General features: G+C 35.2%; 1 protein-coding gene across 2 annotated transcripts in view; it reads right to left on the reverse strand.

The window, feature by feature from the left end:
* The window catches only part of LOC148063416 (low-density lipoprotein receptor-related protein 8-like), an 82,569-nt gene that overhangs the window by 40,055 nt on the left and 23,345 nt on the right, over positions 1-19,169 (reverse strand). For both annotated transcript variants that reach the window (XM_087810391.1, XM_087810390.1), the window contains exon 3: positions 4,736-4,858. In XM_087810391.1, coding sequence (XP_087666517.1) covers positions 4,736-4,858 — 123 coding nt within the window. The remainder of the gene's footprint in view (positions 1-4,735; positions 4,859-19,169) is intronic.

The raw sequence follows: 19,169 nt of genomic DNA on the forward strand, positions 1-19,169 counted from the left end.
GCAGCTCAATTTGTCATTGTACACGCAGGTTATTCCTTATTTTCTTAACAGCAGATGTTGCTCTTCTGCTTCCACGCTGCACCTCCGGGCGACCAGCAGACAGTCGCCGCGTGTCACTCTTTTACCTCCGCTTACAAGGGAAGACGTCGCCGAACTAGTAAAGAAACCATCAAGGAATGCTGGTGTTGTTGAGTCAGTAAAACATGGAGACAAATGGAGACTGAAAATACTGTCCTCATTTACATTTATTATCATTTTTAAAATCTCCCGAGCCTTTTTCAGAGCAGATACTGAACACTGTACGAAAAAAACTAACAAGCAAATTATGAATTAATAAATTAATTGTCCAACAATTAAAGTTTTATGGAAAAACAATTGTTAATTTTTTCGTGGGGTGGGGAGGGGACATTATGGCGCCCACTTGTGCCAAAACAGTGTAACCGCAATGTCAGGTAACCACATACATTTGTTTACTAGGGGTTTGTTTAGGCAAGAATCTGCCGATACCATACGTATCACGATACAGGGACAGCTATATGATACATTGCGAAATATTGTGATATTGTAGAAACAAGGATATATTTGTAGTATTGTCGAGTACTTGACTCTGGTGTTGCAGAATTTACAGACCACATGACTCTTGGCGAAGTCGTAACTGCTTTCATTTGTTTTGAAGCCAAAATATGTCCAAACATCAGTTTTCGAAGCTACTGGAGTCAACTGTATCCTCTCGTCCTCAGTCAAGGCCGGGATTGTGTTCGTTTTCACTGTTGAATGTTAATTGTAAACGAAAAATCAAATCAGTGATGTTGTATTTAGTTTGTGAAAAATAAATAAAGTATGAAATGTAGTGTATGGATGTTTTCTTACACCTCTGTTGCTTAGTAAACAAAATAAAGTATATTGCTGTGTCACTTTCTCGTTTTAATTACCTGGAAAAAACAGTATCCGACCTACTGCTTTAAAGCCGTTTGGTTGGTTATGTTTGTTCAAAATAAAACTGATAACTGCAGAATATATGAAAAAAATATATATATACAGTAAAGAGTGAAAATATTTCTGTATTGGAGCTTTACAATCTATTTAATGGGAGGGGGAAACTTTCCCATAGTTGAAAAACTTCAAAATAAATGACTGACACAGATATAAATTAAAGAAATATTTGAATAAATAGAAACATTGATATAAAAAATTGAATTTATAGAGAAAAAAATATGAATAAAGGAGCTTAAGAAAAATGTGTACGAATATTGTGGCACAAGAATAATTTAAGATACTATTTTGAAACATCACATAACATATTTTTGTCCTATTATAAAATACTAAAATACAAATTAAATTGTTTTTTTTCACTTGAATCTTTGCGTAAATGCTCATAAATAAATGGACAAAGTAGGCCTTGAAGCTGCACAAGAAATAAATGGATGGCATTAGTAATCTTGGTTAATCATTTTAGAGTTATTTGTCAATGAATGAATTTGACTTAACAGCGTCTAACAAATCATCTAAATGAAAGTTTAAGACAGGGGTCGATGTTTAAAGCAAAAAAAAAAACTTCCAAAAATAAAGGGTGCATGCCAAGTTCACCGGAAACAAACTATAAAATAATAATGAAACCAAGTTTAAAGTTTTGTTGTCTTGAACCAGCAGGTGGTCGCTCTAAAAAATCTGTGCTCTACAGGAGTGGAAAAAAACACAAGCATGTCATACAGTCTGAATTATAGATCCAGGTAAAAAACATAACCTCTTCAAAATGTCTTCAGACATGACTTCGACTTGAAACAACATCAATAATAAATAAAGCTGCAAAAAGAATATCCGCTTCTGGACAAACTGGAACAAACCTGACATAAAAAACCTTTAAATAAAACCAACTTAAGCTCTCAGTCACAACCTGAATGGATTCAAAGGTCATCATGAAGTGAAATTTCGTCCCAGATGTTGCAGAGTCTCGCATGACTTTGATTGTAAATTTCAAGAAGTCAGTGAGTTGAGGCACATAAATGTCAGCACAGCTGGCTCCTCTCCTGGTCGCATGCATCTCGTACCGAAACTCTGTGAGCTCGGGGGTGCTTCACGTGTTCCTCCGAGGAGTCATTCATTTTTTAAATCTGGAGAGTAACTCGCTCGGTGTGGCCCAAATTTAAATTCGTAATACGCCAGAGCAACGCTACTCCAGCGTGTAATTGGGGATCCACTTAGTGAGGCAAAGTGATGGTGGCACAGATGTCTGAGCGGAGAGTGCCTCAGTCCTTGTGTGGTACAAGAGAGTTGTGCAGAAACTTGGTGTTTTTTTTCTGTTTCTTTACCACAGCCAGAAGGAGCCGGCTGTGCTTGAGTGAGCTCTTGCATTACTGGAGCATGATACATTAAAAGTGGATGCACATAATCAGCACGTGAAGCACGACAAAGCTGCTATTAATAGAAGCTTCTCATGTCCTTTGACTAATTCCCCGTGTTAAGTTTGGTTGACACCTTCATGCTCCTCCATCCATGGACTTTAGTTTAATAATTTATGTTAAGCTCGGCGGGTTTGTTTCGAGGACGGACGAGGTAACTGAGTATTAATGCTCCCGGCGTGTCTCGAACATGATATTTAATATCAGATTTTCGGACCACAAACCTAGATTTGTTACGACTAGTTTGCATTTTATGACTCGCTTAACGTTTAATTTTTTAAGCCCCGCCAGCCAGTCGCACGTCTGCATCAGTACACGGCGACTTCAGGCTTCTGTTCTCCGGTGGGGGGGGATGTTAAATGAGATGGATGATGAGACTCGTTGAAGATCGAATTAGCCGCGTTCGCCCAAAGCTCTTAATGAGCACCTTAAATATCTCTTTGTGTCTTTCTCAAGCGAAATCAAAGAGTGTCGCGGTGAAGAGGTCATTAGAAGGATAGAACCGCTTCACTTTGAGAGGATAATTGACAAATTGACAAACCTTACATTTTCTCCTCAAACTCCATTTTCCCATCTTTATTTTGATTGGATTCACCAAACAAGATTGAACCGATCTAAGGTTTTACTTTGTGGGTGTGACTCCTCACTTTGTTATGCAGCACTCCACCGGCTTATTGATGACCAAAGAGATTGACTTGTTTTTCCCCCTGAATGTTTAAAGAACAATGGAGCAGAATTTTAAACACATTTGGTGGTTATTTACAACAACTTTTAGATGTTTGAACTAGTTCACCATGTTTCGAGTGAAACTTTTGACAGTGAGATCTGAATGTTATCTCAAGGTCAAGGTGACCCGAAGGCCCGAAAACAAATGGGTTTGTGGTATCCCTCTTGTTGTCTCTGGGTCAAGGTGAATGACCTCCCCGGCTTCCATAAATACAAATGCAGTGGTGGCAGTAGTTCACCTTAACCCAAAGACAAAACAAGGGATACCCCAAACACATTTGTTTTGGGGCCTTCGGGTCACCTTGACCCAGAGATAACAAGGAGAGATGAACATTTCATGTGGTCATTCCAAGACATACTCCTACGTTCCATCCCCTAGCATGTGTTATATGGTTAATATGATAATATACTATAATTTAGTAATTTTCCATCATAGGAGATTAAAAAACCATGGAGCATTTGTTCATAAATAATGAGTATGTATCATTAATGTTCATCTAATTTTGATTTAAGTGTTTAATAGATCTTGGACCTCTATTGTACTCATCAGTATGTTTCTATTTGCAATTTTCTATTTAATTGTAATATTTATATTACGGCATCTTTGAGAGGAAAACATTTCTTTTAAACATGTGAATAAATCAGTTTTCAGATTAGTTGCCCTTTAAGACTACAGCAAGAAAATCTGCTTCTCATGTTAAAAAAAAGTTTTCCACTTTCAAATTATCGTGAATAAAAATCAACAGCAACAATCTAAAAATAAATTACATCATTATATTTTAGATTTTATATTATTTAAAACAAGTAGGACAAACGCAAATGCTGCTTGTGACAATCGCGCAACATTTTTTTATATTGCAGTTACACTTTTCTGACACTGGTGATGCTAGAGACAACCTTTTAATTCACTTATTGCTATTTTTAAAAAGTATTTTGTTTTCTCTCCATTTCTGGGTATAATACGTTTTTATCATCTCAATTTTTTTTTAAATGATAAAAAAAGAAATACAATTAAAACGGAAAACAGTACTTTGGGTCATTCTGATAAGAAACTCCAACCAAAGATCCTCAGAACTACAAAGCGAAAAAAAAGAAAAATGTAAGAATGCTTTCCAGATCTGTATGACTGGGGTTGTATTCTACTGATAGTCTCTGCCAAGAGTGAGGTAAACCCGAGTGAAATACAATAAGCCACCTTTAACATTTCTACACCACATTTGAAGAAACCTCAGCTACAACTCAGACATAATCTCACCTAAACTTCTAATAGTGTTTGTGCGTGGGCAGAGGCAGCCAGACACAGATTCTCACTTCTTAACAGGTCGATGCTAGAGAGTCTTTTCCTCTCACTCGCCATCAGACTGCACTCAAGTGCGTGGGCGGCAGCGGACTGAGCTGATTTAGATAACAAGGGAAATCAGAAAAGTGAATACAGGCCGCAGGAAAATTAAAAACGTTACGTAAAAAATGGAAAAAGCATAGAGCTGGTGGTGAAAATGACTCTGTGGAGGGAAGTTTTTCTTTAATCGAGTGAACTCAAAGTTAATGAGTCTTTTAAGTTTGATCGCTCGACATCACATCACTTAGTGAAGATCCATATGTGGACTTACTGCACGTCTCCTCGGCTTCATCGGAACCGTCGGGGCACTCGGGTTCGCCGTCGCAGCGCCACCGTCCGGGAACACACTGGCCGTTCAAGCAGGCGAACTCCGCCGGGGCGCATGTTTTCCTCGCTGAGGAGGACAAAGATGAGAGGAAGGTCAGACGAGTTTATAGTGTTCTTATCTCGGCACCGGCTCCAGACTCATTAAATAAATCCCAGTAATCATTCGACTCATCTATTGACTTTCTCTTCCGAACATAGAAGCTCGGAATACACAGAGGAAGGCTTTCGACTGAATGTAGAAATGTGTTTAATGGAATATTGGCGTGAAGGAAAAACAGGAGCAAAGGTTTTTTTCGGATGCTGAGATGGATGGAAACGTATTTTTTTATGTCCAAAAGGTGTTCAGGCGAACTGGTTGCACTCCTGCTGTGTTCAAAGATTCTCACCTGAGGATAGAGAACCAAACGAGTCAGCACTTTTTCTCCTCAGCCGAGAGGACTGTTGCTGACATTTGGACACTCAAGAGTTGCAGCACAAAAGCGACAGAACATGGAGGAGCACATCAGCTCTGGAGGACAGTATTAAAAGTAAAAAGTAGGTTGAGATGCATGTATTGAACTTATACATTATATGCTAGGATCCTAGTTACTAGTTGACACTTGCATTACTTTCAACATTACAATTAACCACCTGCAGTAAACATGTTTTATGTAGGTATTAACTCATTGATATGCTGGGGTTAAGATAATTTTTTTGACTACATTTTCTATTTAATCTTTTTTTTAAATATATTTAATATTTTTCAGATACACACTTAAAATATTTAGTTAGTGTTTCATTATTTAACAAGAAAATCATTTTCCAAATATACAAAGAAGGTTTGAAGTAACAACAAATATTTATATAAATTATAATTTAGTAAAGTTCTTTGAAAATATATTCCTCACTGTTTCCACGTCATATTTAAGCTTCATCCCTGGGGAGTGACAGAATGTACGGTGGCCCTGTAGGAAATTGAATTGCCAACCACAGCACTGTTTATTTTCCTGCAGAATGTCTTCCTGGATCTGACCGAAGGACCTCAAATGAAATTCAACTGAGTAATATAGCAAGGGGAAGTCTAAAACTCTCATGTGGTTTAACAAAAAAATATATATATATATATCTATATATATATATATATATATATATATAAAACACAATAAGTAAACGCATCCATTTTTTGGATTTCTTTTCTCTTGAATAAAATACCATCACAATACTTTCTGCTTAATAATATAGAATATTTTCCTTCAGTGAAGCAGCAATAAACATTGGTTGAAATCGCAACAAAAATAATCTGCATTTACCTGGTTAAAGTTTCATTTAGAAACAATTGTATTATGATGGCAATAATTATCATGGTAAATTCTTCTAATTTATTTAAAACAATAAGAAACAAATGATGAAATATGAGATGAAACATTATGTATTAACATAATCACTATCATAAGCAGAGTATTTTATTGATATATAATATCAAAAGAAATACAGATTTGAGTTATTAAACTACAACCAGCTTATTTAGAAACAAATATTTAGCATCTAAAATTCAGGAACGTTTTTAGAAAAAGGTTTTAGTGTTAGCTTCTTTAGTTAATTGAATCAAAATGCCTTCTCAGATGTGTTGGTTCTTACCTTTTATTTCTGTCCTGAAGAACCAGAGGTTTACTCTGGAAACTGATAGCATAACAGATAACATACCTCTACTGCGCGTGTTTAATGCACCTAAGACTCGGTACTTGGTCGCAATGCTGCCCCGCAGGTCAAGTACAGAATTGCACCGTTAAAGTTTTCTTCTCAATCAAAGCTGCAATGACTCACCTAAAGTAACTTTATATGATTCCGTCTCAGAGGAGTTGGTCATATGTTCAACTGAATCTCATAATCATCATCATCATCATCATCATCATCTGAAACCACTCCCTCGCACCCAGTGCACCAGATCTCATTTCAGACCAGGCCGCCGAGGCTTCCCTTGGCAATGACTGCCGGAGCAAGATCCTGCCATCTGCTCAACATGAGTTACAGATTGAATTGGGGACACGTTTTGTAATTGTTTGGCGGCGAGGGCAGAGGGCTGTGTTGTTGTTTTGAGGTGCTCAATGCAAGAGCGATGCTTGATAAGAAGAAGCAGTTCTGTGAACTAAATTAAAGACCATTTAGCTGCAGTTATCAAGGTCGAGCCTTCACAAGGTTGTCGGATCACAGATGGAACCAGAATGAATCACAATAAGGACGTTTATTCCAGCGTAACCTCACCTGTTGAAGGGTAAAATCATTTGCACTTTTGTTCTTTAGAAACACGAGGATGAGTTCGAGAGAGGGATTGAAATGTATTCATATGTTTCATATGTTTGACTGAAAATAAACAAACAAAAAAAGTGAGCAAGATGCTAAGATAAATGGCTCATTGAGCCAATAATTATTGTGTCGCATCAATTGTCGAATATTGTGGCCTTAAAATACATAAAAGGAATATATATTTTTTTAAAAAACCCACAATATAAGGTCAAATATTTGATATCATTTAGCACATGTGTCTTTAAGAACATTTTTACTTTTAAAATGTTTTCCATGATGATTGTTTTAATGCGCTGTATAAGAATTCTACATTTTTAAAGTAGCTTTTTACTACACAACTTTTCCTGGTTGATCCATGTGACCCACAAACTAAAGGTAGAAATGGAGATGGTGGTTGCATTCATTTCTAACAAACTGAAGAAGAGTATTTTGATGCTTCCAGAAGGAGAAAAAAACAAACCAGCCGAGCGAAAAACCAGACTTTGGTGTTTTTGAGCAGCAGTTAAAACCTTGACATCGGTACATTAGTTTGGTTTGCTGCTGGTGTGTATGTGCATGCCTGTGTGTACTCCAAAAGTTTTCTACCCTGTAGCTGGAAGAAAAATGCAGACATGACTGATGCAGTGCACTTCTGTTTACTCTGCACCGAAGTTTGTGTGATTTATTACTCACCGATAAATACAAATATAATAACATCATTTTTCAGGAGGCTTCAAGTTTTATACTTTGTTTGTTTACAAATATAATTAAAGTAACTAAATAAACTGTCTCCATTTAATTGCTATGTATGCTTAATGTGCCTTTACCTTAACAAGAGTGTCAGTTTATCTTAGGAATCACAAATAAATACATTTTACTGTTATATGACTTATTTATTGTATTAGAGAAGACACAACCATGGAAAGAGGACATTTAAAAAATAATCAATAATACATTTAAAGGCAATGTCGAGGAAAATAATGGCAATTGATTATTCTAAATAATCGTTCAGCTTTAGGTGGGATACACTTTAGTTTTCACAACCATTTAAACAGTTGCAATTGCGTGTTTCCAACAGTACTGACTGCGTTAATTAAGTATTTTCATTGAATCTTCACAATGTTATTTGTAATATTACCTTCAACTTGTAGTCAATACTTAAATACTGTAACTTCTGCATGAATATATTAAATAAAATGGACACAATCAAAGACACCCTCTGTAGTAAAGTTTATTTATCTATCTATCTATATATTTATTTTATGAAAAATTGCTGTATTGCTGTGGCTAATTGGAAAAAAAAAATTCAAAATCAATAAAGTTCTACCTAACCTAACCTATCTACTGTCTCTCCTATCTAATAATCCCATCCCACATAATCTCATCTCCAAATACCCTGAATAGCATGAATATATTAAAGAAAATTGACACAATCAAAGACACCCTCTGTAATAAAGTTTATCTATCTATCCATCCATCCATCCATCCATCCATCCATCCATCCATCCATCCATCCATCCATCCTCCTATCTAATAATCCCATCCTACATAATCTCATCTCCAAATACCGTACAACGTACACGCATTCAGGAAACAAATTCAATCACAAAGTTTGTCAACACAAGTGCACGACCCTAGAATACAAACATCATCCAAATGTGACAAGCGAGATAGGACGTGGATAGAAGGTAAAGCTGGGACAGCTCATCCAGCCATGAGGAGCAGAAGTATTAGTCTGTGTACATAGTGGAGATGGAGAAGTGTCACGCTTCGACAAACCCACCTGGAGCTTCTTCTGCCAGGCCGACTCCGTCTCTACCTCTTCTTTTTATCCATCTTTGAAATCTGCAATCAGCGTGTGCATGGCAGACTTGCTTAACAGGAAATTGGACGCGGGCGAGTTAGAATGTTTCCACAGGGTTTACACGGTTATAAATCCGCGCTCACTATGTGGAGGACGTGATCAGGATTTTTGTTTCAGCAAGAATTATTGGAGGAATAGGAAACTGAAATTATCCTTTTTGTCACAGGTGACATTTTCTCTCTCCTACTTGAGATAGAGGAGCTTGAAATGTTATCTTGATCTCACTCGATCATGTGAGCAAAAGCCTTTCATTTAGCCATAATTAATGAAAGACTTAATCATAGAAATAATGGAAATTGTTGCGTCTTGAAAGTCTATTTGCAGCAATTAACAGATTAAACAAAAATGCTACGTGGATAGAAGCTCTATTAAAGCGGTGACAAGCTCTTAACAGGCTTAATCATTGGTTAAAAATGACTCCATCAAAATTCATTCCATAAGGCTGGCGTCCCCAAACCCTTTCTACCAAGGGCCACATAAATCTCCATTCTCTAGTTTCACCCATTCAGTATAAAGAATGTTTGCATTGTGAAAACAAATGTGTTAGTTAATAGCGTCAAAATTATATAATTACATTGACAATGTCACAATATCATATTTCGAAATACTTAAACTACTATAACTCCCATGATGCAACAGCTCAAACTCATCAAACCAATCGGATTAAGCGGATTAAAAGTATTCGCACTTTAATGTTAATAATTTTTTTTTTTTCTCAGCTTCAGTTTTGATCTATAAAATATTTCAAATGATTAAGTTATTATTATATTAAGTATTTGTACAATTCAGAAAGATGGCAAAAGAAAAACAACAAACTCCACAGTAGTTGAGCAAAATTAGGAATTAAAAACATAAATTAATTACTTATGTTTTGCCGAAAATTACTGCAAAATGGTATCTAGTTATTTAAAAAGTAAGAGCTAATCTGTACCAATATTACAGCACTTATTGCATTAAGATGCTTAAAGAAAATTAAAAGTTAAATTTACACAAAACATTCTCAAATTCTAAGCAATTTAAACTTTGTTTCAGGACTCAATGCTCTATTTAAACAGAGGATCCCATTACTTATGTATCTGTTGGCCTCAGATGAGGATCAGCATCCCTCAATTTATAAAAAAAATACAGGAGATCAAAATACTACTATAACTGTATACGTTTAAGAAAAAGCTATACTTGCAAGAACAACTATACTTCTTTTTGGGGAAAAGTAAAATGATGTTGGATCAATATACAAACGATTTCCTATATTAAATAAGAAAATTGACAATATTATGAAGCAAAAACTAAATGTGTTACTTTATTCCGAAGAAGTATTCTACAGGTACATAGAAAAAATACAAGCCTTGCAAATGAAGCAGTTCATGCGACCATCTGTACCTGTCGCTAAAATAAATTTATGCTAGAAAAGGAGCCGCAGGTTTAAAACCCCTGGCCTAGATCCACCGTAAGTTAACAGCCAAATAACAAAAATGCCACTTCCATATTTATTTAACGCATCTGACATAAACAAATGTTGTTATCGACAAAAAAAACAAGAAAAGGAAGTGACAGCGAGCGAAATGCAGGAGCAGAAATCCCCACAGGCTCCACGTTCTCTGGAGTCATTTGTTTCTGGCAGCGTTTAGTTGTATTTATTCTCATCAGTTCCTGCATGTGGAACTCACTGTGACTCTCCACTGGAGAAATAAGTATTGATTGTTAAAGTAAAATGCGATATGTAAACACGTCTCCCTCATCTCTCAAGATGAGATCATCACTTGGGATAAAAGTGTTGAAAAGTATGAGGAGTAAAATATTTTATTCATGCTTTGACTGTTTAAATAACCAAATACAAGTCATTGTTATAGATGGATTGAATACAAATCTTTGTGTTTCACCTCATGTGTTCGTCTGGTATTTTAAGCTAATAGATTCTGACCAGAACTGGCTGAGCTCCTGTGTCCCGTGTGGGAGAGATTTACAGACATGTCTGTTTGCATCAGCGTGGCAGGAACCCAAGAGGTCCGAGCTTGATGCCTGGAGTCTGACAGATCAATATCACACAGATACAGATGTTTCAACAACAGCCGCGGCCGATGGGAGGTTTTCTATTGCGCCCCGTTGGATTCATTCTTCCTCTTGTCTGTCCCACAGTGTGTGATAGAGTATGTTCTCTCTGACACTCTGGTTTCCTCCCACCTGGTGATTCTAAATGAGGAAAAGGACGTCTAGTTCCTCAGTGAGTTTAAATAACAAAACCTGAGTAATTTTAATCCACATTTCAAATTTTACAAAACAAAGTTCAGGTTCAGACCGTCCAGATCGAACATTAACAAAGTGAGGAGCGGGGGCCTCATGTGGCCCTTTGAGTGTATTAATGTGGCCCCACCAGTCAGAGTAGAAGACCATTTTATTTTTGCTATTTATCTTTAATTATGTATCACTTGTCACAATTGGAAATATTTGTCCCTTTCATAGGATTTTTTTTGTCACTTAAAATGAATTGAAAATTAAAACAATATATATATATATATATATATACATTTTAAAAGAAAAGTAGTATGCATTTTTTGTCCATAGTAATTTCACTATAATTAATTATATTTGTACTTAAATAACAAATGTGTTTAGATTAAACATTTTAAGATATATACCAAAAATTCTTAATTAAAAATAAGAATTATGTGTTAATATATGTAGGTAGGTAGGTAAGTAGGTAGAACTTTATTGAAATTGTTTTTTTTCCAAATTATTCACAGCAAATACAGCAATTTTTCATAAAAAAAAATTTAAATTATATATTTTAAATATATACCAAAATTAAAAATAATAATAATAAATAATAATAAATAAATGTATTTAAATTTAATGTTTTTAACACATACCAAAAATTCATACTTTAAAATATAATAGCAAATAGAAATAATTTTATGGCACGATTACACCTATTAATTAATATATATCACGTTATATATTTTTCCCGTCTATTTCTTCAGGTTTTCCTCTCCTTTTTGCAAATTATTGTCATCCTACCAAGCCACTTTTTCTCTGTTTGTTTCTACCTCATAAAGATGGTGGAGGGTTTTCTTAGGTCTTGGGCTTTTCCCTCCTGCCGTTGCCCCCTTGACCCTGCCTCATATACAGTAAGTGGTGTAAAAGAAAGGCTGGATGAAGACACAAGCTAACAGAACAAAAAACCTGCCTCTCCACCATAATGATTTAGGTAACATCAGCAACATGTACTTCTTCAAATATCCCCCAAAAAAAAGCAATACTTGAAGTACAGTACATGCAACACATTTCCTCGACTTTACTACGGACCTCCTTTGAGAGCAGCATTATCACCAGCCTACAGGCCCGCGATACCCGACGAAGAATGAGGGCTAAACTCAGATAATGACTTGACCTAATTAACTGAATTTACATTTTCAGACGACGCTGCTGCCTGATGTAACATTTTCCTACGCTGAGCAGACAAAGACTTTCGCTGGAGTAAAAGGTAGAGCACGAATTTTGGATCATTTTTATGGCGGGAACTGCTTAATTTAACGTTTTTTTTCCAATTACATCATAAACAGACATGTTCTTGCCTGTCTTTTTCTAATTTAACACAGTTATGCAGAGCATTTTAACACATTTGTACATGTCATTTATACTCTTTGACGTGTATTAGGGGCGTTAGAATGATGAATATGGCGATATCACCTACTTCTTTAGCGAAACCAATATCTATCTGTCTGTACATCCATCCATCCATCCATCTATATATAGACAATTGACTTGAAAATATTCATGGCATTTGTGCATATTTGTATTGAAATTAACTTGCCACTAGATGGCAGCAGGCTTTACTGAGGACAAGAGGATACAGTCAACAACAGCAGCTTTTAATATTTTTCAAAAAGAATAATAGAATGATCTTGATAAAAATGCTTTGATAGTTTACAGTTCATTAAAGTGTATTCTATATAAAAATCAAAAATAATAATAATTATAATTTACAATTAACATAGAAATATTCGTGACCGTTTGTGTTGGCATTTTTGGGTTTCAGTTAAACTTCCGGCTGATATGTGGCAGCAGTCATTACGGCTTACGGAGCTAAAGGAAGCTGTTGCGAGTAGATCGCGTGATTTAATAAATTATGATATAAGAAAATAGTAAAGGGAGCTCTGATTGGCTGCTGTGCATATTAATCAAATGGTTATTGCGCCGATTGGTTGAAAATTTGATTGACATGCACAGCAGCCAATCAGAGCTCCCGCCTCTTCCACTGAACGCACGGAAAAGATCATATGAATCGAGAATAAAAAGAGCAAAACCTGCGACAGTCATTTTACGCAATTCAGAAAAACGATATAGAATTATAAGCTTGTTTTTTTTAAATAATATATCGAACAAAATAATGCGCGTTTGATCGCTTCAGGTTCTTCTCTACGAGAGTCACAGAAACATGACGTCAGGTCCATCAAAGTTAAGCTGCAGGTTTCAATGAAAGCGCAACAAATGCTGGTTTTCCTTTTGTGATCGCGGTCCTTAAAACACACTTGCATTAATACACCATCACATGATGACTATTTGTAAATTAACTTTATCTCACGAATGTAATAAGAATACGCAGAAACACAAACACGTTAAACAGGTGCAGGTGAGACACACATTCTAATGACGTCAGAGACGATCAGACAAAGCGATGATGATGTGAAGTTACTGATGAACAGTTTTATTCTCGTTAAACGTCATCTGAAATTTAATTAATCCACTTGTGTGATTCATATCAGACATCTTTAAAATTAACAAATATAAACTGTTAGTTTGAATTCATGATTTCATTTGTTTTTGTTTTTTCATGACAGAAATGGAGAAATTTTAGTCTTGTGCTTCATTTAAACATGATGGACATATTGAAATGGAGGCATGGAAAGGGATGAACCCGTCTGAATTCTTTGTTGATTTTGATGAACAAAGGAAAAGGGCTTGAATTCGTGTCAAGCACAGATTCTTACATCTGAATATTGTTTATATGGCTCTCACTGAAATAAATTTCCAAATATTTTGCTTTCATGGCTCTCTGAGTCAAAAAGGTTCCCGACCCCTGTCCTAGATGAATGAGGATGAGAGGATACAGTTGACTCCAGCAGCTTTTAAAGCTGATGTTTGGATAATATATTTTAGTTTCAAAACAAATACAAATAAGATAAAAAATAGTCTAGTGTCTACTGTACTCAGACAGTACTACAAAAATATCCTTGCTCCTACAGTATTGCAATATATCACAGTATATCATGATACATATCATATTGCCAGATTTCTGCCAATTAATGATGTTTCTATGGCTTTTCCTATTTTGTCAGAATGGGTGCATACATATTTCCTGGCGCAGGTTCTGAGCTCCGGAGTATTCCCTGTACGTGTTACTAACAGCTTGTTAACTATTCCGCGGTGACTACAAAAGAACCCTGGGAGAGTCGCAGCAGAGTCGCTCAGTAACGCTCAGATATGAAACCGCGGAGTCGGGAGAGACGCCTCTAGACACAGACGACAGCAGGAAACGGTGAATGCTGGCAGCAGGAAATAAACTGTGAATCTTGAACAGCAGGTGTAGAAAAAACGATTTGTTTTGTGAGCTGAAAATGAATTGTTTACCTCAAGTGGGGTTTCTTACGTTACATTGTGTTTACTTTACTCTTGAGATTTCTGCCAGCGTTCGGTAATATAAATTGGATTTTAACAGCACAATTGTAGGTTTTAAAAGGGTGACCCAGGTCACACAAGTGGCTTTGGATGTGCAGCTGTGGAGCAACAAGCCACTTAAAATCTGTTTTATCTGAAAATTGCACAGAAATCCAGATTCTTGCTAATGATTTCAATCCACCTCGACAGATGGACAGACCAGCTCCTCACTCCCTCGGGAGCACCAAAGCCTACACTTGCATAAATTGGTTGGGGAAAAAAAAACTATTTAAAAAAGGCTGATTTTGCTAAACAGAGTAGAATATCTTAGAGATACTGTGACATTTAATGTGCATCAAAACTTTTATTTCAAGTACGAACCTCATAAAGTACTATTTAATGTATTTATTTATATATGGTTTTACTAAGAACATGAACAGAAAGTTCATATATTCATATATTTTATTCAAAAATAAACACTGAAAAGATTTTTTAAATTCTCAGTTAATATCAAGTTTTCAAATTAAGTTTTAATATTACAATTGTGCCTTTGATACTATGTGTTTAATAAACAAAGTATAACTCATTATGGACATGTTTTAAGTCCATTCTGCAGTTAAACATGATGAATACAACTTTTTAAAGACATAAAAACTCTTGTGCATGCATCAGAGGAATAAAAGCTATTATGCAAACCATTAAATTGTGCAATATTTAGTTTTATTTTGATTTTTTTTTAAAAGGTATAACTACAAAAACGATATTAATGAAGAAAAATAGAAGAAAGGGTCTTCAAAAGAAGATCTTTAACAAGTCATACCTAGAGCTGAACTAGCAATAATATGCAATAATAAAACTAATTCTAACTAACTAAATTCTAAATGGTCCGTTTAATAGATTTATACATAGTTTCAGTATTGCTTTGACTTCATGTATGGCCGCATAAGTGGAGTCAGAGGGTGCTACAGGTTTAAAACAAGATAAAGACATTAAAAAACAAAACAGTAGAAAAACATTACAATATTAAATAATAGCTAAATGCTTTACTGAATGCTATATGCAATGCTACATGCTTGATATAATTAAACATGAAGGAAATAGTAAACACGTTGCTAGTTTGCTAGCTAACAGTCTTTTCCAGGTAATGTTTTCAACTATGTGAACCTTGTATATTATGAAGATCAAACTCTAAATATCCAAATAAATAACAAATATATAATCTCTATTATAACATTGAGGATCTTCTTTTGTGAAAAAGGTTGAAGGTTTCTTAAAAAAAAAGTAGTAGAATAAGTAGTAGAAGTAGTAGTAGAAGAAGTAGAAGAAGCTGTAGAAGTAGAAGTAGTAGTAGAAGAAGTAGGAGAATTAGTACAAGTAGAAGTAGTAGGAGAAGAAGAAAGAGAATAATAAGTAGTAGAGGTATTAGTAGTTGAAGTAGTAGGAGTAGTATCAGAATAGTAGTAGTCGTAGAATAAGTAGTAGTAGTAGTAGTACTAGAAGTAGTAGTAGATTGAGAAGTGGTAGCAGAAGTAGTAGATTTGGTAGTAGAAGTATACGTAGTATAAGTAGTAGAGGTAGTAGCAGTTTAAGTAGTTGAAGTAGTAGCAGAATAGTAGTTGTAGTAGTCAAAGTAGTAGAATCATAGTACAAACAATAATTACTTACTTAGTAGAAGTAGTAGCAGAATAGTAGTAGTCGTAGAATAAGTAGTAGTAGTAGTAGTACTAGAAGTAGTAGTAGAATAAGAAGTCAAAGTAGTAGAATGAGAAGTGGTAGTAGAAGTAGTACTAGAAGTAGTAGTCGAAGAAGGAATAGTAGTGAACCAAGTAGTAGGATTGAACATCACATAATGGAACCGTATCTATTGCCTTCAGCATTCACACAATAATAAGAATAAGATATAAAGAGAAAACGTGGATCTCAATACTCACACAATAATATTACACCTGATCTCAATAATGGGCTCAATATTATTATGGAATCATGCTGGAGGTGTTTATAAGTTGACTGAACAGATCCATTATCCGTTGAGTAGGAAGTAAGAAGTAAAGATGATACAAGCGAGCGAAGAGAACGATTGCCGGGATAAAGGAGGACGAGAGTGTCTTCATGAACAGCTGACACCTTCACTCCTGCTCCTCCCGTCTCAGCATCTCCTCGGCGAATGACTTCACATCAAGCAGATGCTCGATCCCTCCGACTTTAACTCACAACACGCCGTACACAACACGATCCACTAAACATGTCTCCCACGTTCAGCATCCGTCTGCTGGTCCCGAGGATCCCGAGCTCCTCCATTTTTTATCACCGCAGATGACCCAAATGTTTTCCTCTTGATCCGTTGATTTTCACATCCAATTATTCAGGGAACTAACCCGGCACACGGATACGAACAATCCCATATAATGAGGTACAGTTTTACATCGTGAATATCTGCCTATTATTTCAATATTTTTGTTTCCGCAATGAATGTGTATAAACGAAAAGAAATCCAGAATCTAGTTAAAAATCTGTGAGCTGCACTGTTTAACAAAAGGACAATATTAAAAATAATTTCTTGGTTTTGTTTCCGCCTTCTTACTGTCTTATTATTTTTATTTTTGTGTATTAACCATTTATATTCAGACTTTATTTCCAGTTGACTTATTCTATCTTACATATTTTTAATAGCCACCTTTTTTAAAGTCAAGTGGTTTAATTAAACATTTTTGGTGTTTTTTTAATGTAACCTTTATTAATTAATATAATATTTATTAAGTACTTATAAATTACTGAATATGAAAAAGATTAGCCTTTCATATTTTTTTTTCAGGGTTGGGGTTTTTTGCAACTTGATTTCTTTATTTAATATTTCATTATTTTCTTTCACAAGAGTGAACAAGAATGGTTTTGGGTTCGATCAAAAATACTTGTAAAGTAAAAGTCTTGCTAAGAGTTCCTCTCAAGTTCTGGAGCTAAGGTAATACATGCTTTATTTATTTTTCTTTCAAAACTAATTGCCAAAAAAACTCTGGTATTAAAAATATAATGATATGCAAACGTACACAGAAAATATAACGAACAGACTTTAAACTACAAATATATTTAAAAATAGAATGTTTCTGAGTATTAAAGGCCCAATCCATGCATTTTATGATAATGTTCCTGGCACCCCCTTGTGTCAGAATAGTGCAACTGCAAGTGGTAAACTTCTTTTCACCAAAATTTGACATGTTGTTGCTTAAAAGAAATTAGATTGTTTTCCTTTTTCTTAACTTACTCAGTATTTAGAATCCAAGCTTGAATCCATATCGAGCAGAAAACCAAACACATTTGGGAAAATTAAAGTGTTTGACTTTCCTGAAGCAATAGAGCATAAATCCAAACATCTCTACGGAAAACCTCACAGTCAGATTAGATGGAGAGACTGAGCGAGAGTTCTTCAGACGAGTTGGAGCGAGAAAACATCAACCTTAACTCGGCTAATAAACATAACATCTGTTCTCTGGAGAACTCTGGGAAAGAAACTGCTCTGATTTGAGAACATCAGTTATGAACTCTCTTTCGATCGGTGTTGGTTCACATTGATTTCATTAGAAGGAGCTTTACTAGCTGAACGACGCTGAACAAAGCTTGAGAATAATGCGGCAAATATGTAATTATGACCAGGATCATTGCACTTCAATTACATTACGACCAGGAAATGAAAGTCTGGTGTGTTTTTTTTAAAGCTTTTCGACCATGAGATGGAGAAAAAAGAGTTAAAACCAGAGATGGACTTTAGGTCACGGTTCATGGAATCAGGAAGAAAGAAGTAGCAGCAAATTAAATCAGAAAAGCTGCTCGAAAGACGAGATAAAGAAAATCCACTCGAGGCCCTCTGACAGCATCTGTTGGACATCAAATTATTTTTATTTTTTTTCACAAATGTGATGAACTATTTTCTCATACAGTAGATGAGCAACATTAATGTCAATTCAAGGTCAGGGGTTCAAGTCCAGCCCCCCAAAAAAAGGAGCAAAAGTCTAAAATCAAGTCATAAAGTCAAGATAAATATGCTAAAATTCTAATTTTATTGGATAATATATAACAGTTTTTCTTGATGTGATATAAAAGAACCTGGTTTTTCAAAATATAGTTTCATATTTAATTAAATCTTCAATAAATGCTCACAGAAATGACAAAAGCGGAGGACAATGCCCAAAGAAAAACCCTACAGTCATACAAAGAGACCAATAAAAACTAATATAAAATAAATCCAAAATAGAATAGTTTGGGGGACACACTTTGCCCAGGTGTATATCCCAGCTACTTGGGGCAAGAGGTAGGGGACACTGAGAACTGCTCAACTAAATGGAAACCACTCACACTTACGAATCTAATGTGCTAAAATAAAAAAAAGTAGATGACTCTGATTTTAATATTATAATCATCCTTTTTACATACAGTGGTTTAATGCAATTGCTAAATTTTTGATATAGTACTTTTGATGATTTTGATGGTGTTTTATTTTACAAAGACTAGTAAACAAAATGATGTCATATATTTTTTAAACAGGTACATCCATTTTTTTTCATTTGTTTATTAATTACCAAATATATATATATATGTATATATA

The sequence above is a fragment of the Callionymus lyra genome, chromosome 16 (genome assembly GCF_982586985.1).
Source record: "Callionymus lyra chromosome 16, fCalLyr1.hap1.1, whole genome shotgun sequence".
Taxonomy (NCBI): Eukaryota; Metazoa; Chordata; class Actinopteri; order Syngnathiformes; family Callionymidae; genus Callionymus; species Callionymus lyra.